This window comes from Gopherus evgoodei, chromosome 3 (genome assembly GCF_007399415.2).
Source record: "Gopherus evgoodei ecotype Sinaloan lineage chromosome 3, rGopEvg1_v1.p, whole genome shotgun sequence".
NCBI lineage: Eukaryota > Metazoa > Chordata > Testudines > Testudinidae > Gopherus > Gopherus evgoodei.
In genome coordinates, this window is record NC_044324.1 from 64,325,455 (window position 1) to 64,348,512 (window position 23,058).

General features: G+C 41.0%; 1 protein-coding gene across 5 annotated transcripts in view; it reads left to right on the forward strand.

Annotated features, from left to right (window-relative positions):
• Positions 1–23,058, forward strand: part of ADGRB3 (adhesion G protein-coupled receptor B3) — a 641,000-nt gene that overhangs the window by 611,559 nt on the left and 6,383 nt on the right. For all 5 annotated transcript variants that reach the window (XM_030555674.1, XM_030555672.1, XM_030555671.1 and 2 more), the window contains 2 exons: positions 407–1,050; positions 9,692–9,727. In XM_030555674.1, coding sequence (XP_030411534.1) covers positions 407–1,050; positions 9,692–9,727 — 680 coding nt within the window. The remainder of the gene's footprint in view (positions 1–406; positions 1,051–9,691; positions 9,728–23,058) is intronic.

The following is a 23,058-nucleotide window of genomic DNA, read 5'->3' on the forward strand; positions in this document are numbered from 1 at the left end:
GAGGTTACACAGAGTTGATAAGGGCTGTGCAGATGTCATAGTGTATTGGGTTTTTTTGGAAGCCCTTAATCAAGTTCCACATGGCAAGCTTCTGCTTAGGCTGTAGGTTATCTAAGGTCTATCACAGAATATAGAAATATAGGGCTGTTTTTAATTTATATAAATGATCTAGGGCTTAGGGAGAGATCCAGGTCAGCTATATACTGTTGATTTAAAATAAACTGATTAAATAAAAGCCCATTCAAACTAATGTTTATGAAATAAAGCAAAGTTATTAAATGGATAGAAAAAAATATAAGGCAATACACTGGTGAAAGGAACATAGGTAAATAAAAATATGACAATGTAAAATAAGCACCAGCAAAGGTAATTCCTTGTTATGAGAATCCTGTTCTGTAATTCACAGTTCTACATAAGGATATTGGACCATGCAGAGCAGCTACAATAACAGGAACACTTTCTAGGATTTCACTAAATGATGATGAAGAAGAGAAAGGAGCAAACCCTGAAGGTATGAGCTATTCAACATTGCCTGGAAGCATCATTTCCAAAGTCATCATTCAGCAGCCCGCAGGCCTCCACATGCCTATGAGCATGAGTGAGCTGGCCAATCAGTGTTTGAAAAAAGACAACAGTGAGTTGCGACGGACTGTGTATTTATGCACTGATGATAACTTGAGAGGTGCAGATATGGACATAGTCAATCCTCAAGAACGGATGATGGAAAGTGACTATATTGTCATGCCCAGAGGTTCAGTAAACACCCAGCAATCATTGAAAGATGAGAGCAAATTGAATATAGGCATGGATACCTTGCCTCATGAAAGGCTGTTGCACTATAAAGTTAATCCGGAATTCAACATGAATCCCTCTGTAATGGACCAATTCAATATCAATTTAGATCAGCATCTTCCCACCCAGGAACATATGCAGAATTTGCCTTTTGAGCCCCGCACAGCAGTGAAGAACTTCATAGCCTCCGAGTTGGATGACAATGCAGGATTAGCAAGAAGCGAAACTGGATCCACAATATCAATGAGTTCTTTAGAGGTCAGTGATGCATAAGGAAATTACATGTTCTGTTGTTCTAATTATATGGCAACATAATAAGTCATGGCTCCTTGACTACAACCAGTCTTTATGTTTGAGGGTACAGCTAATGTCTTAATTAAGATTAAATTACTGTTTGGAATCATGCTTTGCTTATTGTATTGCTATAAAACAATACTGACAATGTTTAGAATTAGAATAAAAATCAAAGTAAAGTTTTAGCACCTTCAGGATGGAATGATACAATCTTGGAGCTTCAAAATTCCTCTTGCCTTGCCACAAATGTCCTGACCTGCACAATGAATTCTATTAAATAACCCTGAGTTCCAGTGAAAAAGAAAAACCCATTCCTACAGGATAACATTTTAATCACTGAATTTACTTGCATCCTCAAAGAATGTACATTATTCAATATTTATTTACCTCATTAAATGTTCATAATTCTTTACCAGCAGTTATTGATGGACAATGGGCTTGATTCTACCCTAGTGTAAATCAGAGTAACTCTCTTAAGTAGCATTCCATGAAGTGACCTAATTTGCATATACAGGTGCCTGTTTGTGCCAACATGTGTAGAATTTGCATTGTGCAGCAGGTGCAGGTACATTTCCTGCACACTTTGCTCAGCTGTAATTTTGGCTATTAAATTGTTCTGGAAATCATTATTGGAATCTGTCTGTAGGATTTAAACATTATAGAAAATTGCATATGAAAACCATTTGCTTGTTTCTTTAACACCTAAGGATCAAATACTTCAGTTCTTAAAAAGTCTTTATTTATGCAAAACCAATATCAGCGAGGTCAGTAGTTTTTATGAGTGTGTTGACTAGAGAATTTGGGCTGGAGATCAGAATTTTGTTTCTCTCATAAAGAACTTTGAAAGCAAAATATTTCTCTCGTTACATTGTGTTCATAATATCTACAACTCTTGCATGAGAAACACAGATTAATTAAATAAATTAAAAAGAAAGAAGATGAATTTTGGGCTCGGCAAGTAAGCCAAGTATTGGCTATTTTTTGTAAGTTGCATTAACATGTAAATGTATAGATAATCTTGGGACACATTTTCAAATGGACTTCTTAAAATTGCATTTTGCGCACACATCCAGTTGCATGCATACATTAGTTAGGTAGACATGAAGTTACCCGATATGCATGTACAATTCCAGGTTTGGTGGGCCCAGTTCCTGGCGCCACATTTGAAAATATGCCTTGAAGTCCGTGAGAATGTTGGCTTACATCTTTAGAATCCAAAAGGTCTATTTCATTTATAAAAGTTTTTCACTTCACTTGTAAGATGTGTTACTGACACTGATTTACCACTCTGTTACTCCAGTTTTATGCTTATGTAACTACACTGAAATCAAGAGTGATGATTAGAGTCATTATAATATATGTACTCTCTCTTACTAAGGAAACCACACAGGATCATTCTGATACATTTTTGCAACTTTGTAGCTGCATTTGCAGTTCAAAGTTCTATATGTGAAAGGAGTTCATGGCTCCTAGCAGGTCCCTAGCCAACTGGAAAAAAATGTGCATGTGTGTGTCTGTGTAACATGTACGGAACAGTAGTAGAGGCAGATTCCTACAAATGCCATTGCTAAGACTTGGCAAAGCTGTTGAATCTTTACTCGTGTAAGCCCAAATTAAAGCAGAGATTGGGCGGAGATCATTCCTCAAAAATTTTTGAAATATCCAGTGCCACTGCCACCATTTTAGAAAACTTTAAGACATTTCAAAAGATAGATTCAATGCAAAACTTTGTATCAGGTATTATTGATGCATCTTTCCCTTCAGAGGGGAGAGAGGAAATCTTTCTTTCCTTTCTCTTAGACAAAGAGTGCAAATAGACGATACCTAACGGAGAAGCTCTTCTTCCCCCATCAGGACCTGTTGCTTCTCTTCTCCATCCATAGGAAAATCTGGAAGCCCCAGAAGCTTCTCTGCCAGGCATCAGGATCCTCCTACGGCTCCCACATCATGTTCCCTTATCAATAGCAAGAGAGGAGGGGGATGCCTTAAGTCAGAAAGAGAAGGAGGAGCTCTTTTTACATTCAGTGTAGGACAGGGAGTTGTGTTCCTCTGCACACTTCCATACTTTAATCCTCGGCATCATGATAGTTGCTCTGTAATCACTCTGCAAATGTGTTTTTACCATGTCATTCTATAACAGTCAACATTTAACATGTAAATGAAATGCACCTGGGCAATTTCTGACATGTTAATTCTAAAATTTTAAAATTTAAGATCAATATTTATTGAGCACATAATAACGGGAAGAATGTTTATAAAGCAGTTAGGGAAATGGTATAAGTCGCAAATTATTTACCATGCTACAGGAATAATATTAGATATCATAGGCCCCATTTTCAGAGGGACTCAAACCAACTTCTGATTTTGTGGGTGCAGTTTTTCACCTGCTGATACACTCATCAAGAATTATAGGTGTAATTGGTTCCAGCTGAACATTGTGTCCCAAAACAGCTAGTTTGTATACCTAGTTGCTATTATTTGTTCTCTCAGTTTATTGTGGGCATAAAACCAAACCTGCAGAAGTAGGGGACATTTCAGAAAATTTAGGCCTTTAGCTCTAAGTGCTCTCACAAAACAAAACAAAAAAACAAGTCACCTGAACCTCATTTCCATTTTATTTCTGAAAAATCAGAATCTCATACTTCATTGACCAAGTCTCTTACATCATACATGTATAGGTGTCCTCACATAAAATATTCATCACACTTGGAAAATTGAGGGGGGTTTTATGGAAACGCTCTTACAAAGTCTGCAAAATTCCTGATTTTCCTATATTTACAAATCTCAAAAATGTTCCACAGTTACATCAATGGGCATCTGCTTTATCCATTAGAACAATTCACTTCAAAAACTGCTTTTATGTGATACTAAGGTTATGAGACCTGTATCATAAAATCCTTACCAGTTCAAAGTTAAGGCTGAGATGTAAGGTCATTAGTATACTCTCTCATACCTGGGCATTGCATTGTATGATGTCTGGAGATGACAGTTTAAGAAGATAGCTGTAATATTCAGGCATGCTAGAATTTCCTAGCTTTTGTCTCTGTGTGTCACACTTATTTCCAGTTTTTGTATGTTAGTATTTTTTCTTATGCTTTATTTTATCAAGAAGATCTGCTTCTCTAGTTAGATAATTCTTTGCAGGTGATATATTTATGTACAAATATTACCCAGGCACACATATACATCTATGATTTTGCAGATTACCAAGGTACAATCTAGTGAGGTTTCACTCTGTACACTCCATACAGTATTGCTGTTACTATAGACACAGGCGGGCATACTAGTACACCATGGTGGTTCTTACAGGGAATAATTTAACATCTTGCTTATCTCCTGCACCTTCTTCATATACACGGATTGAAGTTGGCTGAAAAGTGGCTGTAAAGTTGGCATCAAAGTGGCTTTCAATGTGCTTCTTCAGTTCAGAGTGTTTTGGTTTTAATGAAGAAAGCACTCTGAATATCCTCTTTTGGAATGGTTTTTGTTTTGAAAGTGCACACTCAGAGTGCTGTGCTCATTAAAACTAGATTACTTTGAAGTGAGGCAGTGCAGTCCCATCCACTTTGACACAATGGGGAGGGAGAGGGTTGGAAGTCTAAATGCAGAGAAAGCAGTAGATCTATGGAAGGGGAAGAGCACCTGCTCCCCAAAAATGCAGGGAGAACTGGCATGAGCATCTTAGTGGAGCAGGAGTGGCTGCTTCTTTTAGAGGAATACAGAGAAGGAAAGAAACACTGCACTTGATTTGTTTCAAATGAAAAGGGGGAAAAATGGATATTTAGAAAGAAAAAGACCAAAAAGGAAAAAGGAGAGTAACAGTTGTAAAAAAATGCAGGAAATTATATTAACAAGGAAAAAGAAAGACTGTGCTCTGGTAGGCAGGAAGATGACAAAAGGATAAACAGTCAAAGAAAAGGAGCAACTCTAATTTAAAAGTGAATGTGGCAGACAAGGAAGAAACTGTCGTATTCTCTTTTTAATATTCTCCTCTAAACCAGAGGACCTAGTATGGTGCTTTGGCACATAAATGACTGGAATTCAGGTCCAATCTCTCATTCCCCTGTATTCCTTTTTCAGGTCCTAGTCCCTCATTCTCCAATCTGAGATTTCTGTAGAGACAGGCACACTGCCATAAGTGGGAGGCACTTGGTTATACCACTAAAATATCACTTCTGACTCATTAATGAGAGGCATTAACATATCCCAAAGGGTAGCTCCTTACAGACCTCCTTAGTCAAAGATCTGATGTGGGGCCTCAGAAGGAGAGCATCATCACAGGCAGGAAAATATGAAAGAACTAAAAAGATAGTGAAGGAGCTGACAACACGAAGAAGGGGGAAAATAATAAATGGAAAGGCAGAAGAGAAGACAGAGGAAAGGCAAAGTCAGAGACACCAGAAAGGGAAAGGGAAGTTCAGGGGAAGCTTAAAATTAAGGGAGCAGAAACAAAACATTGAAATCAAAATTAAAGAACAAGGTTAAAACCATGTGTGGTAACAAGAGAGGAAAGAAAGAGAGAGAAGAAGTACACCACCAAAACAGCATTTCTTGTCAAGCAAAGACTCAGTCATCAGGCAGTTTAGGAGCAATACGGTAGTCTCAAGTCCTTTTGACCTATGATATGAGAACTGAAGCAATAACTGGGAATAGAATGAGAAGAGCATTGTGGGAGTTTCTGCTTTAAAATGCACCCAGATTGCATCAGTTTTTCAGGACCACCCTTACATAGATTTATCTTTCTTTCCTCCTTCCACTCTCAACCATGTGCCAAAGCAGTGCTGCGTGCCAGTTCTGTGACTCTCAGACATAATGAAAGCCTAAGCCTATTATAGCTTCCGCTTTATTTGATTTGTTGGATGGATCTTGAGTTCCTCCAGTTCCAAAACTGCCACTACATCATTTTATGTAACCTTTATAAAGGTGGGAGTTGAACCAGGCAATGAGAGTAATTGAAGGTGTAGTGAACTGGAATTCTAGTCAACACTCTAGAGAATAACATATATTTGAGACAGTGCTTTACATGTACCTATTTTAGCTGCATGTGACATTTAAGAAAAATACAAATTTTCAGTCATTTACTAAATTAAGAAATGCCTATACCTTACCCAAAAGAGCATAGCAGCTCCAAAACAGGTGTTTATAGACTATTCAGTAAATGTGTGTGTAGGAGCTGTTATAAAAAGGAGCCTTATGCCCAGTAGATCAAAATAGCTGTGAACTGAGGCCTCGTGGGTGTTGCAAGTGTGTTGTGTGCTAAAATTGCTCGGAGACATTCAGCACTCAAAAATTCCCACACTTACGTGGTTATGCACTTTTTTTCACACAAAATTACTGCCTTATGACTCACTAAAGACTAATAGGCAGTACAACCTTGTATTTGAACCTAAGCTGTTTTTTTCACTAACATGAACACGAATGAGCATTTTAAAAAAATCAGAACTTCTATTCATGCTGCACTTTTATATCTCCAAAATGCCAAAAGAGATTTTTCTTTAATTTTGTAGAGGGGAAAAATCCTCCCTTGGGTTAAAATGTTTTATGTCACGTTTAATCTCAGAGTGAATTATCAACTGCTGATAATAAGGATTTATATTAATGGAAACATGGAGATAGCCGTCACTATTATATCTCTGGTTTCAATTATACTTTGCACTGCTTAATATATCTTCAGGAGTTTAAGTAATTAATCAGGTAGCAGTATAATGCAAACTAGAATAAGGAACAAACGGGGAATTCATCTTTTTACACAGATGAAGAGGGATTATATTAGTCATTTAGTGGAGCAGCGCCTTCCTGGTGCCAGCAGAGTAGTACATGTTGGTGTGAGGAAATTATCTTTCAGCACTTCTCAATTTTTTTCCACCAGTGAACAGAGTTAAAAGTTATTCCGGAATTTTATACAGAGAAGCTGTACACGATTAGTACAAAACACAACTGATTTAAAATGAATTGCCTCCGCAGACTTCCTTTCCACAGAATTTTACTTTAGTTTTAATATAAGGGCTTTTTCCTGTGATGTGGGTTTTATCTCTGAAATCAGACAGCCAGAGAAATTAGAAATGGAAAAGACCCACCAGATCACCTTCTCTCAATGCAGGAATATTTTCTGCAGTATTTTCCTCCAATACCTTTCCCGACCTTATGTTCAGGTACTCTACTGATGGGCATTCCACTGCTTCCTTTAGGAGATCATTCCCTGGTTAAATAAACTTCACTACTGGGAATGCTTTCTTGATAACCAGTCTAAAGTTGCCTTAATTTCATCCCATTATTCCTGAATTATAACTTCTTAGACACGTTCTTCCCCAACTAACTTCTTTCATTATTACACCCAAATACTTCTAAACTGTGATTATGTATTCCAACTCCACTACCAGCACCACACCCACTGTTCAGCCAAGGTACATAAGGTTTTTTGCCCTTTCCTTTTAAATCACTCTTGCTAGCCTCTGAATGGTTTTTGTTGTCCTTTTCTGAATTGTTTACCATGTATTGACATCTTTCTATTACTGACCGGCCCAGAGCTTTATGCAGTAGTCTAGGTGCAATATTACCAGAGTTGCATAGAGAGAGACTTACACCTCCTTGGGGCAGTATATGCAGCCTTGCCTTTTTTTTGATGGCATATTGAATTGCAAATTGATACCCAGCTCATTGTTTACTATCATCCCTGGGCTTTTTTCCTCATTACTGTTTCCCAGCTCACTTCCTGCCATTGAATAGCTACATGCCTTCGTGTTCAATATTTTAGATTGAATCTGATTTTGTAATTTTTGCACCTCTCTAGGACTTTGTTTTTACTTCTCCATGCTCACTATTTGAAATATATTTGAATTTATATTATCTACATATTTTGCTTCATGTGAAGGTTACTTATTCTTCCAAATCATTAATAAAAGATACTACATAAAGCTGAGGCTAACACGGATCCTGGAAAACCCCTCTGTAAAGACTCCTGATCGCTCCAATGTAAATTGGATCAGGCCCTTAAAGATATTTGCCAGTTCCAAAATAACATTAAAATTGTTCAGTGTTACCAGTGTGATAGCTGATAGGACCTGACCTTCTACCCATTGATGTCATTGGCAGAACTCCAGTGGATTTCAACTCAAAGCACAACACTACTGCTGCTCTGACCTATGACAGCAGATCATGTCTTTGATGACTTTAGGGGAATAGGCTATGACTGATCACCATATGCAGCCCTGAAAACTATAAAGTAAAAGCACAAAACTAATATTCTTTAATGTACAGTTAAAAATAAATGTCCTCATTCTGGTTCCATTCTGGTTGGACGCCAGAAGAATTTTGTTTGACATACGTACACAAAATAGCCTGCTGAGTCACAGTGCTGAGGAGATGTGATGTAAAGGCAGAATTGCGACTGTGACATCTATCCAATCAGATTGCAGTAAAGTATGGTTCAGTGTTTTGCTCACGTTTAAAGTGAACAGTAGAGTTATGTGCTTAAACCTAATCACCCATCTCTGCTTATAGGTAATGCCAGAGTACCTCTGCAGCCCATGAGCAGACTTGCAGGCAAAATGCAAAATGGGTTTTAAATCCTCCATTTTTCTAAATCATGATTTCTTGCAAACCAGGTCTCTAAACTATATTTGATTTAGCATGCTCATTCATGCAGATCAGGTTTATTACTGAATTATATCTTAAAACTATTCTTTTTTAGGGACAACTACTCTAAAGTTTACCTCCCGAATGGGCCTTTTTCCTTTTGTGACCACACAGCCAAACATAATACTAAATATTCTGAGTGTCCACAAGTCCTTGAGAGACCTGTTTGTGTTTTGGGGTATATAAATCTTTTGAGGTACTAGCTCATTTTAGAATGATTATAATCTCTCTGATTTTTTTTACCACTGTTGTTCTAGGTTGTGTTTTGTTTTGTTTTGCTATTGGTGCTGAGACACAATTTTTCCAATTAGTCTTTAAATATCCTGGTTAATGTGGGAGGTAAAAGATACTATACAAAATGACATTTTGTTGTATTGTATAACAGTAAATACATCACAATTGAAGACTCATTACTTTTACATTCAGATTCCTGGACTAATATTTGTCATAAATGTGAAACTAATTTGAAGTTGTTCTCTCCAAATGAAGTCATCATTGCAAACAAGCTGAAGCTTGTATGGAAGATAGAGCTGCCATTGGCTTGATTCCTCTGTCACTAAGCCCAGTGTAAGTCTGAAGTAACTATATTGAAATCAATCTGGTGAGAGAGAAGAACCAAGTTCTAGGGTGTCTCTATGAATAGTGATAGGCTCCTTATAAATATAGCCAAGATCATGGTATCCAGCTACACAACTTATTGAATGAGGAGCCTGATTACATGCAGACCTCCCTGTGAAATGCAATTTCGTCTTATTCTATAGGAAAAACTATCTCATTTCTAACAAACTGTTCGTCATATTACAACTTAATCTTTAATTGTTAAAACAAAAAGTACATCTTTCTTAAGAAATCTTTAATATAAATATTCAAAAGGAAACACCAGTGTTATTTAAACTAATGACTATGATTGCATGAATAAACCCCAGGTTAATGCACCTATTATTTTCTTTCCTTTTCTGATGCTTAACAGAGAAGAAAATCACGTTATTCAGACCTTGACTTTGAAGTAAGTTTAAGTTTAAGTTATTCCTGCTTATTAAAATAAAATTCATAAACAATTTCAGTTTAAACCACATGATATAGGCAATATTAATATGATGGTTTAAATGGGTGCTGTATAATATATGATGGAAGTTTCATTAAAACTACGTTGGTGAAAGTTACTTGTAAAACATTCTAACATCAAACCACCACATAGTACAAATGAACCATCATGGCTTCTGTTCTAAGTTCTCCACCATTTCAATTGCATGTATTTTTTCCATTGTATACATCTACTAATTTCCCCACTGGTTGTAGATGCTGATTGTCTATTTGATAAAGTTTGTCTCTTTTGTTTGATAAGTGGTGTTCTCACAGCAAGTCTGCTTCCTTCCACAAATTCTCTATATGAGAAAGCCCAATCTCTCGTTTTCTTTAGGATTCTTCTAGCTTCTGGGACCTAAATTTTCAAAACTGGTCAGTGATTTTGGGCACTTGAGTTGAAACACCTTAAAGGGCCTGACTTTTCAAAGATGCTGAGCAACCGCATTCTGAAAACAGGCCCGCTGGGTGTCTCAAGTTGGATACCCAAAATTTGAGACATACAAAATCTGTAGTTCTTGTTGGAAATGTTAAGTTAATGCAAGGATTTACAGGCACAAATATTTTGGTGAAGGTATTTATCTTCCTATTTATTTGTATGGCTGCTCTAAGTGACTATTCCATGTAGTCAAAGTCTATAATCAGCAGAATATTAATGATTTATGGATTTTTCTTTTTTGCAAAAACTGTCTTGTTCATGCTTATTAATAATTTGATGTAATTTATTATGTGTTTCTCCAGTGTAGCCTCTCACACTGTTTGCATAGAACCTTACATATTTAGGACCAAATTTTAATATCCAGTAATATGCACATATTGACTGTGACTTGAAAAATCATAGTCTGTGTTTACATGGGCAACCATGGTAGTGGATTTTTCAAGTCATGCATTGAAGCATATCTTGGATCAGAAGTCAGAATCTGGCCTGCAGTTACTGATACAAAAATATGGCAGTTCCTTTATTATCTCATCTTGTGAATCATTCAGTATATAATACTGTGTATTCCAGAGTTTTAGGCTATCAAAATGTTAAATTCTAAGCAATAAATTATGTGTTCAGAGAACCAAACCAAAATGATTTGAATTATGAAAATCTTTAACATTTGAAAATCTTAAAGCACAGTATATATTGGATGCCATACCTTTTAGTGTTTCACTAGGAATGCTCCATGCAATGAAAAAGAGTATTATTATGGACAAGTTGGTCAGGCCTCCATAGTTAATGCAATTGAGTTGTTAGTTAAAGGAAGGAGTCTACTTCTGTCTTATGTATGAAAAATACAGTGTGTACTCCCAAAAATTATAGCACTTACTGTTTGAATACAGAATGAAATTTCTCAGAATTTACAAATGAATCCATTAATTAGTGTCAGTTCAAATTTATTTAAATATGGTTCCATTAAAAGTACAATTTAGTTTCAGGCCTTGTTTTCCCTCAAATGATCTTAATAACAGACTGACATAGCCTTCAACTTCCCAGATAGTTAACACTTGTTGAAATCTTGTGTATAAACTAGATTTGAAGAAATTAGGGTATAATTAAGCTGTTATTAATGACTGTGGTATCTAACTCTTACGTTTACACAGAATCTAGACAGGCATAGGTCAATAGCTCAGATCACCCTTAATGGGGCACTGCAATATCTGAGATAACTCAGCAAATCAGTTCTGACCTGTGGTGATATACTGGGGGAAAAAAATATGAAAGGACACAAACCCTCTTTCTTTATCAATCAGTTTAATCTAATTTTCAACCACAACACAAAAAAATCATACTTTTATTGTTGTTGCATGGTGTCACTAAAGGAGTTAAGATTATTTGAGTGCATTAATTGTGCATTCCATTAGCATGTTTGAATTTCTTTGAAGTTTAACAGTAACTCTGAATTTCATAGGTGTGCAACACTTATTTTGGGGATAATTACAATATTCCTGCAATTTTTTTAACCTTTAAGCCATCTCTCATAGACTCATAGACTCATAGGTCAGAAGGGACCAATCTGATCATCTAGTCTGACCTCCTGCACAAGGCAGGCCACAGAACCCCACCCATCCAGTTTTATAACAACCCCTATCCCAGAATTGAGTTATTGAAATCTTCAAAACTGGTTTGAAGACCTCAAGCTGCAGAGAAACCACCAGCAAGCGACCCGTGCCCCATGCTGCAGGGGAAGGCGAAAAACCTCCAGGGCCCCTGCCAATCCGCCATGGAGGAAAATTCCTTCCCGACCCCAAATATGGCGATCAGCTAAACCCTGAGCATGTGGGCAAGAGTCACCAGCCAGCACCCAAGAAGGAATTCTCTGCAGTAACTCAGTTCCCATGCCATCCAACATCTCCCCACAGATCATTGAGCAGACCTATCTGGTGGTAATCCAAGATCAATTGCCCAAATTAACAATCCTATCATAACATCCCCTCCATATACTTATCAAGCTTTGTCTTAAAGCCAGGAAAGTCTTTTGCCCCCACTACTTCCCTCGGAAGGCTGTTCCAGAACTTCACTCCCCTAATGGTTAGAAACCTTCGTCTAATTTCAAGTCTAAACTTCCTAATATCCAGTTTATACCCATTCGTCCTCGTGCCTACATTAGTACTAAACGTAAATAATTCCTCTCCCTCCCTAACGTTAACCCCCCCTGATATATTTATATAGAGCAAGCATATCCCCCCGCAGCCTTCTTTTGGCCAGGCTAAACAAGCCAAGCTCTTTGAGTCTCCTTTCATAAGGCAGTTTTTCCATTCCTCGGATCATCCTTGTAGCCCGTCTCTGAACCTGTTCCAGTTTGAATTCATCCTCTCAAATTTAACATACTTTTTTTTTTTCTGGAAACACACACACACACACACACACACACACACACACACACACACACACACACACACACTAAAAGCGCATCAGTTAATGTTCTTGAGGATACTTACATTCAAAGAAAGAAGAAAAATATGCATCAACGATTTAAGGGGAAAAAAAGCAATTCTAAAATTAAATAAAAACAGCACAACATAAATTATACAATCACAGCAATGAAGAGAATTCTGAATCACACAATTCCATTTTGAAGGTCAGGAATTCAGTGCAGTTCTCTCTGAGAACATTCTCTATGGCAACTGCTACAAAGACATCCATCATAGCACTCAAGGGAACATATCCCAGCACCAGATAACTATTGACAATACTATGCACATCGTGTTCTCAAGTATCAGTTGTCATGGAATGCTTTTTAAATTGACTCACATTGTGTATATATGATACTTACATCTTTTATGGTGTTTTGTTTGCAATTGCTGCATTGCCTAGATTTTTTTAAAATACCATATTATACACATGCATTGTATATAAAACATCGGGAAGGGGAATGTGTCATCCTATATGTGTGTACATTACTCTGTTCAAGTGACACCAATCCTAATGGAGACCTCTGGGATTACCGCAGTATAAATAATAACAACAGCAGCAATGATATTGTGCCAGTGGCTGTGGTATTGTAGAAGTGCTGAACCAGATCCTTTCCCTGCTTTGAGATTTCATTGTTGGTACTGGATCAGATCATGACCTCTGCTTTGCACCACTCTGAAAGCTGACCTAGGTGGCCACCTGAGGATTCCCCTTGACAGGGAAATCCCATAGTGGTGCCATGACCACCCAACCTCCCTCACAGTCCTAGGTGTAAGACAGAGGGGTGAGGTAGGGTGGGATCATGGGCCAAAATGCTTATGCATTCTGTTAATGCCTAAAGCCTAAATGGCCTCTTCGAGGCCGCTGCAGCTGACTGTAACTTAGAATAGCCCTGAGAATGCCCTAAATGGTTTTGTGGGCCAAATGTGCACCCAGGATTGGAGGGGCCAAAAAGGTAGCCATGGGCCACCTTTGCTGCCCCCTGCACTGACAGGAGCCTGGTCAGACTCAAGGAGCGGGCCAACTGTGTCTTGTTTTGCCTTTGTAAACAGTTTAGTGTTATGTAATAGTTAATAGTTCTTAAAAGTACTATTTACATGGGGGACTTAACACTGGCTGAAACATATGGATTTCATTTTGTAGACAGAAAGCATTACTGCCAAATAAATACTATATTTTGTTAGTCTTTACAAAGTACTTTATAATCTCTTTGAACTCTGAAATCTTCCTGCATGACTAGTCACAAGCCACAGTAGCTGTACATGTGTCTCTCACTCATGCACAGCCATGCAGCCCCATCACAAACTGTCACTGGTGGTATTAACTACAGGCAGCTCTAGGGTTTGGACACATTAATGCATCATCTCATCCTAAGACCTCATCACTCACTATTCTGTAAATAATAAAAATACCCTGCTTCATTCTTTTGGTCCTTCAGAGAGGAAAGCCCCATATTTTATGTGCCAAAGCCCCTCCACACAGGCTATTTTATCCATGCTTCACATAGAAAAAATACAAGAATAGAATGTAACAAATAAATCCAGATTTTGGCTAACCCATACATTAGGGGTGGGGGAAGGGCCAGAATCTAGTTGAGGAGCATATTGCTTGCCCCTGTCTAACATGCTCACAAATGATAGTCGCTCTGGCTCTGCAATCCACCAGCTCCTACAAATCCAGAACTTTTTCCAAGGTAGTGCCATTGCCACTCTAGGATCACCCCCCACCACAGTTCTTCCATGAAACTGGAATTATCACTGACTCAGCTAGAATTTCTCTTCAGGGTTCCCATTGAATCGCACACCCCACAATAACGTCCAGCATGAAACCTTATGGAGTCAAGGGTAGAATGCAGGCCATAAAAAATGTTGTTTGTCTTATATTTACACATAAAGTCACACAGCCAGTTTTATATTCTGTCTGTGTTCCTGCTGCAGTCACAAATCACACTGGTTTCCACTGCAAACCAGTCGAATATTACTTTATAAGGGACATTCACTAGGGCCTTGATACATTTTCACATTCAAAAATGTTGTTGATTTTAAAAAAATCCTTAGTGTTATTGGCTGTGGTGCCCCTAGCTATGTGGCACTCTGTTTAGCCACATAGCCTGCTTTCCCCTAAAACTTTTACAGAGCTGCTCCTGTACTGAGATTTCAGTACCAGGGTATGGCTGTCAGTTCAAATAAAATTAATTCTAATTGTGTCAAACAGCGTATGTCATAAAGATGTCATGGGAATTGCTTCCCCGCCCACCCCTTCTCCCCACAAAGAGCTCTATAATAGATGTGCCATGGGGAGAAAGGCTCTGTTACTGATGAGGACACACAAGAGAATGAAACACAGACACAGATTTTTAAAGCAGAAGGTCACACGTTTATTATCTTTCAACTTTAATGGAGGGGGCATGTCACCATAGTACTGCACATTGCAATGGACCATGCAGCAACTGAGAAAGTCACTTGTACAGTAGTCTAAATGATGAGTGTAATGGAACTATTGAGTAACTGTAGGTAGAACTACTAGATAAAACATACTTATCAACACTCCCTCATTTTGGGGAATGTTACTCATTTTATTCCCAAAGCTAGCTATGTTCCACACCAGTTTGGTGTTTCCTTACTTTTACTGCTAAAAACTGTAGACATGTATTTACATTAGAAACAAACATTCATAAACTGAAGTTAAAGAGTTATTTCCACTAAAGGACTGAATTGCACAGGGTTTTCATTTTCCTGCATTCATAAATGTTTTGTGTCCCTCATTTTGGGTCCTTGTCACATATTGTAACCATCTTTGTGCTTTGCTGGTTTGAGCAGTATAAACTGGAATGGGGGATATCCCCCCTCAAGCAAAGAAGTTGTGATTTACCCAGATCACTGTCAGAGTTAGGTCTGGACTCAGGAGTTGCTAGCTCCCAGCCCTGTTTTTAGGCCACTTCTCACTTTCTGTGAGTACAGGAAATGAGCAGGATTTGGGGGTAAACACACACAGAGGCACCAAGATGAGAAGCAAAAACAGAGAAAGCCTGGGAAGACGGAGAAGGAAAATGAAGAAAATGAGAAAAATAAGCAGAAGTAAAGAAAGTCAAACAGCAGCACCAAAGGAAGAGAAAAATGAAAGAACTGGAGGGGCAAAATTAGATAGAAACAGTAAATAAATAGGAAGAAGAAGCAGGAAGAAGAAACTGATCCAGTCTGGGGGGGGGGGGGGGAAAGAGATATTATTTTTGCATAGTAAGAGAAAAAGAGAGACAGAGAAAGGAAGAATAAAATCATAGGACTCCATGCAGAGAGAAGCAGGTGCACAAGGAAGAAATGCAGCCTCTGTGCCATTCTTCTCTGTCCCCCAACCCTAGGGAAGTCCCTTAACAGGGAGACTACGGTCTTTGGACAGTGCAGACCTGGATGGGGTTGGAGGAGGGGATCCAGGTTCTCTCTTCTGGATTCCTCCCCCCCCCCCTATTTACTATGGGGGAAACTGGCACAAGTTAATATATTTGAATGTTAACTTGCACTGCTTCCCCACTTTCCAGGCCTTGGGGGATGGGTGGGGCTTCCTAGGTGGTTGTGGTTGTGACAATCCCCAGAAGAATGGCTGCTAACAAAGCCAGGCTGTCCAGGGAAAGCATGAGCCTGTGGTGTAAAGCAGCAGAGCAGAAGAAAGGATTCCCTTTCTCTTTATTGTATCTTGTTCAGATTCTTATACCCCTCTAATCATCAGAGTACATCTTGAGGCTATCTGAAATGCCACACAGATTTCACATGATCTGTCATTTCTGACTTATTCCATGGCTGTTGAACTCAATAGACAAGTGGACACAAAACCAAAAGTTTGAACTCAGAATTGTTTCTCTCCTTTTGCGTCTTGTTGTTCCATAGAAGAGAAAGCAGGACATTCACTAGAGTGAATACTATAGCAGTCTACTTTTTGAAAAATAGTTAAAACTGAGAATTTTAACAAGGAATTAAAAAGTGGAAATAGGAAGAATTAAAGGTAGAGATTATTTATGTAATGCTTACGTGTAAATTACTCTTTACACACTTATATGTACACCAAATCAGCAAGAAGGGAATAAAGAAGGGTAGCTATGAAAATACAAAGCAGCAGAAAATATCCGTAGTTTTCAGTTAGGTGGACTGTATTTATTTTTTCTTTCAACTAGATTTTTTAAAGTATTTACCTGCCCGACTCGCACAGAAAATGATTAATTTCCCCTCCCACCTGCTTCTTTTCAGGAACTATATAATGAAGTAAGTGACATATTTGCTATTCAACAAATACTTCAGACAAACATTCAGACAAATATCAAAAAGATAGCATTCGGTACATTCCATTTCCTATCCACTATTACAAAGTTTCCAGCTGGCATCATTTATTTCACAGCCATATGCTATTTCCCAGTTTAGTGCCAGTTTTTTAACCTGCAAACTTTGTTTTACTCCCTATACCATGACTTCTTACTTTAGCCAATAATAACCTTTGAAGTAGCACCCAGCCTTTGAAATTCTGTGTATATGAACCCTGCTCCCTTGTCTACCAGAGCAGTAATATCTTCAAAAATCTCCAGCAAGTCACTTAAGTGAGACCCCCTTTCTGAGTTTAGGTCAGCTATCTGTAGTTTAATAATGTTTTGCAAAGTATTTCTCACTGAATCCTGCAAAATTGTTTCCTGTGTTCTCCCTACAACTCATCATAAGTAGATCAGTCTCTAATTGCTTGCGATATCTCATGTGCCTATTGTGAATAATGTTGCCAATTTCCAGGATTCAGATGGCTCCTTGAGCTGTCATCAAACAAATGCTTAAGTTTCAGAGTAGCTATGTTACAGATAATATAGTTGTTACATAACACTGGTAAAAATACAAGGCTAACAAGGCAGGAACCTGTCACACAATTTATAAACACCAAATGGAAGATAAAATAATTACAACATAGGGCTAAAGGATTATTTCAAGGCCATCTACTGACACCCTACATTGAGTAGTATTGTGCTTAATTTGGTTATCCACTGTGAGTGAGGGTGGCAGAATCAGGCATGGAGATAATGATTATAGAAGGCTCCCACCAGTATAGAGACTGCAATTTTAAATGGCACTTGCATGGGTCACATAAAGGATGGGAGGCACAAGGTATACATGTGTACTTCTCCTCCCACATAAGATTGTGTCACCGTCTGGCACATACAGTTCCTAAATATGCATAAATAAAGCTGCAAGTTTGTCATGGAGGTCATAGAAGTCATGGATTCTGTGACTTTCCTGGACCTCCAGGACTTCTGCGGTGGTCGATGCAGCTGGCCTGGGGCTGCCTGAGCAGTTCTGGCAGCACCTGAGAAAGTCACACTAGCCTCTGCTGGGACAGCAGCAGGAGTTTGGGTGTGGGAAGGAGCTCAGGGCTGGGGGTTGGGGTGCAGGAGGGAGTGAGGGCTCTGGGCAGTGCTTACCTTGGGGAGGCTCCCTGGAAGTGGCTTTCTCTGCTTGGAGGCACTGCCCCCTCAGCCCTCATTGGCCGTGGTGCTCAGGGTGGAAGCAGCAGGCAGAGGTGCCTGGCCATGCCAGCTCCACCTTGCAGCTGAGGGAGGGGGATGTCGCCACTTCCGGGGAGGTGCGGAACCATGTAGGGAGCCTACGAGCATCACCAAATATCCCCACAAATCCCTCCCAGTGGCAGTCCCAGTTCCGTGCTGCCGCCCGCCCTCCTGGTAGCCCCAGACCTCCCCTCTTCCTAGCACCTGGGGCGCCCCCAGGCTGCTCTCCCACCCTCCAAGATTTAGTCAGGGATATATAGTACAAGTCATGGACAGGTCATGGGTCGTGAATTTTTGTTTACTACCCGTGACCTGTCCATGACTTGCATTAAAAATACCTGTGACTAAAACATAGCCTTATGCATGTTATTCTTTTACATATTTTTAACATATAAACACTTATTTTTTCAAATGTAACTCTGGCTAGCCCAAAACATGAAATTAACTGTCTTAGTACTTCATTAAACTAAAATTAATGGGTATACTATTTTTTGGAAAATTACCTACCGAACATGAATAACATCCTTCCTACAGCAATTCTGTCTCCATGAATATCATATGTGACAGACCCAGGCCAGTGGGGTAACAGGAGTCTGGTAGAGTGAGTAGTTTTCTGTTCCCTGAGTGACCAGAGCAGGGACTGCACTAGAGTAATCAGGAACCTGCTAGAACCAATTAAGGCAGACAGGCTGATTAGAACACCTGCAGCCAATCAAGGCAGGCTAATCAGGGCACCTGGGTTTAAAAAAGAGCTCACTCCAGTCAGGGAGGGGGAAGACAGAGGAGAGGAAGTGTGTGTGAGGAGCTGGGAGTAAGAGGCGCGAGGAGCTGAGAGTGAGAGGGTGTGCTGCTGGAGGACTAAGGAGTACAAGCGTTATCAGACACCAGGAGGAAGGTCCTGTGCTGAGGATAAAGAAGGTGTTTGTAGGAGGCCATGGGGAAGTAGGCTAGGGAGTTGTAGCTGTCATGCAGCTGTTATAGGAGGCACTATAGACAGCTGCAATCCACAGGGCTCTGGGCTGGAACCCAGAGTAGAGGGCAGCCCCGGGTTACCCCCAGATCTCCCAACTCCTGATCAGACACAGGAGAAGTTGACCCAGACTGTGGGGAAGATCACTGAGGTGAATAAACCTGCCAAATAAGCGCACGACCCACCAACGTAGAGGAGGAACTTTGTCACAACTGGGATTTGGTGTGCACAGTGCAGCGGAAGAAGGAGGGTGATTTAAAAAAAAAAAGGAGCGGGTTTATTTTTTTTTCACCACAATGGATGACTTAGTGCAGGCATTGATACAAGCTACGGCAGCCCAGCAGGAGGCTACTCGTGTCCAGGCAGCTGCCCAACAGGAGGCAGTGCGGCTGCAGCAAGAGACTAATCGCCTGCTGATGGACCAGGCTTCTCAAGACCGAGATATGTTGCGGGAACTGGTAAACCAGGTAAAGACCCTTACAGAGCTGAACCGCGGCCATGATCGGACGCAGATCATACGGGCCAGCCATTGGCTGCAGAAAATGACGCGGGAGGATGATGTAGAGGCATACCTTCTGGCCTTTGAGAGGACAGCCCTACGAGAGGCCTGGCCTCGAGATCAGTGGTCTGGCATCCTTGCCCCATTCCTGTGTGGGGAGGCCCAGAAGGCCTACTATGATCTGCCTGAAGAGGCTGCAGCAGACCACCCCCAGCTGAAAGCAGAAATCCTGGCCAGATCTAGGGTAACAACGGCAGTGCGGGCCCAGCGATATCACGAATGGAGATACCAGGAAAACAAACCCCCGCGGTCCCAATTATATTACCTCATCCATCTTGCACGAAAGTGGTTGCAAATGGAATCCTGGAGTCTGGAAGAGATACTAGAGGTTCTGGTCATTGACTGATACATGAGGGGGCTACCGCCAGACCTTCGTGCTTGGGTAAGCCAGAACGAACCCTCCACCTATGATGAGGTTGTCGCACTGGTAGAGAGGCAAAGGACAGTGAGGGAGCTGACCTGACCAGTTAAGGAAGAGGCACCCCGGGGTTAAACTAGCAGCACCAAGCCTTAGAGGTCGGGTGACTGGGCAACCAGGAGATCACAGGTGGAAAAAGAGGGGCTGAAAGCCCACCAGAAGCCACAAATTGTCAGAGCACTGAGGGAGAATCATGATGTTAGACTGCCCAAACCAAGAGACTAGGGAATGCCTAAGGCCCCATACAGATGTTATGCCTGCGGGAAATGGGGACATATAGCTGCACAGTGTCCCAGTGCTGAGGAGCCTATGCAGTGTAACCTGGGGAACTGGGCAGACCTATGCTCCCTAATTCACCTTCTGGGGGTCTCACTAACCCCACATATGTACACTAGACCAGTAAAGCTAAATGGGGTAGAGATCACAGCACTGGTTGATTCGGGGAGTGCTATCATGCTTGTCTCGGGGAAGCTCATGAAGTGTAGTCAGCTGCTGCGGGCTAAGCGTACGGGGATAACATGGGATAGTTGGTTATTACCCCACCATCCCAGTAAAAATTGAGATTCAGGGGAACACTACTGAGGTAGCAGCAGGTGAAGTCCCTAAACTCCCATATCCGGTGCTCATAGGGAGGGACTTCCCAGGGTTTGGAGACTTACTCCCAGTAGGAGGATTGGAGAAAGAGGGGAACCCTGAAGTTAGTGAGGCATCCACAGTAGACTGTTAACCCCCAGTCTTCTCTGAAATATCCCCAGATTTATTTTCCATTCCCAGACAGGGTAGAAAGTCGAAAAGAGAAAGGAGGGCAGCTAAGGCCTTGGGAACCCAAATACTGACCCAAAACCAGAGGGTCGCTCTCGTAGGTAGGCAGACCCGAGCAGCTGAAAAGGAGGCCACCCAGGAGGCAGAAGCACCCGAGTCTGACCCCCACCCTAACGCTTCTGAACCAGTAGAGGCAACAGAGACTGGGCCCCTAGATCTTGGGCAGATTAGCCCCGGAAGAGGAAATTTTGGACGGGACCAGGCTGAAGATCCAAGGTACGACAACATTAGGAAGGAGGTGACTGAAATAGATGAGGTCCCCGTGGAAGGGAAAACCCAGGGACCAGGACCCTATTTCATAATGAAGAAGAATCTCTTATACTGGGTTGCACCAGCACAGGGGCAGAAGGTACAGCAGATCCTAGTACCTCAAAAACACCAGAACGCTGTATTAAGTCTTGCTCATAGTCATCTTTTTAGGAGGCACTTGGGGATAGAGAAGACCCTGGCACGAGTCCTACAATGGTTCTTCTGGCCCAGAGTACATGAAGAAGTGCGGAGGTACTGTGCGTCCTGCCCGGAGTGTCTGCTGCACAGTCCTCGTCCCCACCTGAGGGCACCTTTAGTACCCCTTCCCATCATAGAGGTCCCTTTTGAGCAAATAGCCATGGACCCAGTGGGACCCCTGGAGAAGACGGCTCAGGGCCACCAATATATACTTGTTGTTTTGGACTATGCTACTCACTACTCAGAAGCCGTCCCCTTGCGGAACACAGCCTCTAAAACAATAGCTAAAGAGCTGGAGGGGATCTTTGCCTGAGTGGGGCTACCAAAGGAGATATTAACGGACCAAGGAACTCCATTTATGTTAAAGCTAATAAAGGACCTCTGTACGCTGCTCCATATACATACCGTGAGAACTTCAGTCTACCATCCGCAGACTGATGGGTTGGTAGAAAGGTTTAACCGAACCCTCAAGGCTATGATATGGAAGGTGGTAAGTCGGGACGGGAAGGATTGGGATACCCTTCTGCCCTACCTTATGTTCGCTATCCGGGAGGTACCTCAGGCCTCGACTGGGTTTTCCCCATTCGAGTTATTATACAGGCATCACCCCCATGGCATACTAGATATTGCCAAAGAGATATGGGAAGAGGAACCCAATGAGGGGAGAAATATAATAGAACATGTAATACAGATGCGAGACCGGATAGCCCGGGTCACCCCTGTTGTACGGGAACATTTGGAAAAGGCACAGGAGGCCCAGAGAACCCATTACAATCACCAGGCAGAAGTCCGACAGTTCCAACCAGGGGATCGGGTGATAGTGTTGGTACCCACAGCAGAAAGCAAGTTTCTGGCCCAATGGCAGGGGCCCTATGAGGTGGTTGAACTCGTCGGGGAAGTAACCTACAAGGAATGGCAGCCAGGATGCCGAAAACAAGAATAGATTTATCACATCAACCTTCTGAAACCCTGGCATGCACAAGAGGCACGCATAACTGTCCAAAAAGACCTAACCCAGGAAAACAAGCCTTCCAAACAGGTGAGAGTGTCTCCCGATTTAACACCAGACCAGAAGAATGAGGTGTCTAAGATGATCTTCCAGAACCAAGATGTGTTCTCGACAAAACCAGATCAAACAATCGAGACATATCACCACATCGTCATGAACCATGGGGCCAAAATAACAATGAGGCCCTATCGGGTGCCAGCAGCCAAAAGGGAAGAAATAAAAGCAGAAGTAAAAAAAAAAGCTGGAGTTAGGGATCATCGAAGAATCCCACAGTCAGTGATCCAGCCCAATCGTGCTGGTGCCCAAATCTGATGGCACCACAAGGTTTTGCAATGACTTCCAGTGACTAAACGAAGTATCCCAGTTCGACGCATACACCATATCTCGCATAGATGAGCTAGTGGACTGTCTGGGGAATGCCTGGTACTTGACTACTCTAGAATTGACAAAGGGGTACTGGCAGATTCCCTTGTGGAAGACGCAAAGGAAAAGACTGTGTTCTCTATACCAGAGGGTCTTTTTCAATATACTGTCCTCCCTTTTGGACTACATGGGGCCCCAGCTACTTTCCAGCACCTCATGGACAAGCTATTACGCCCG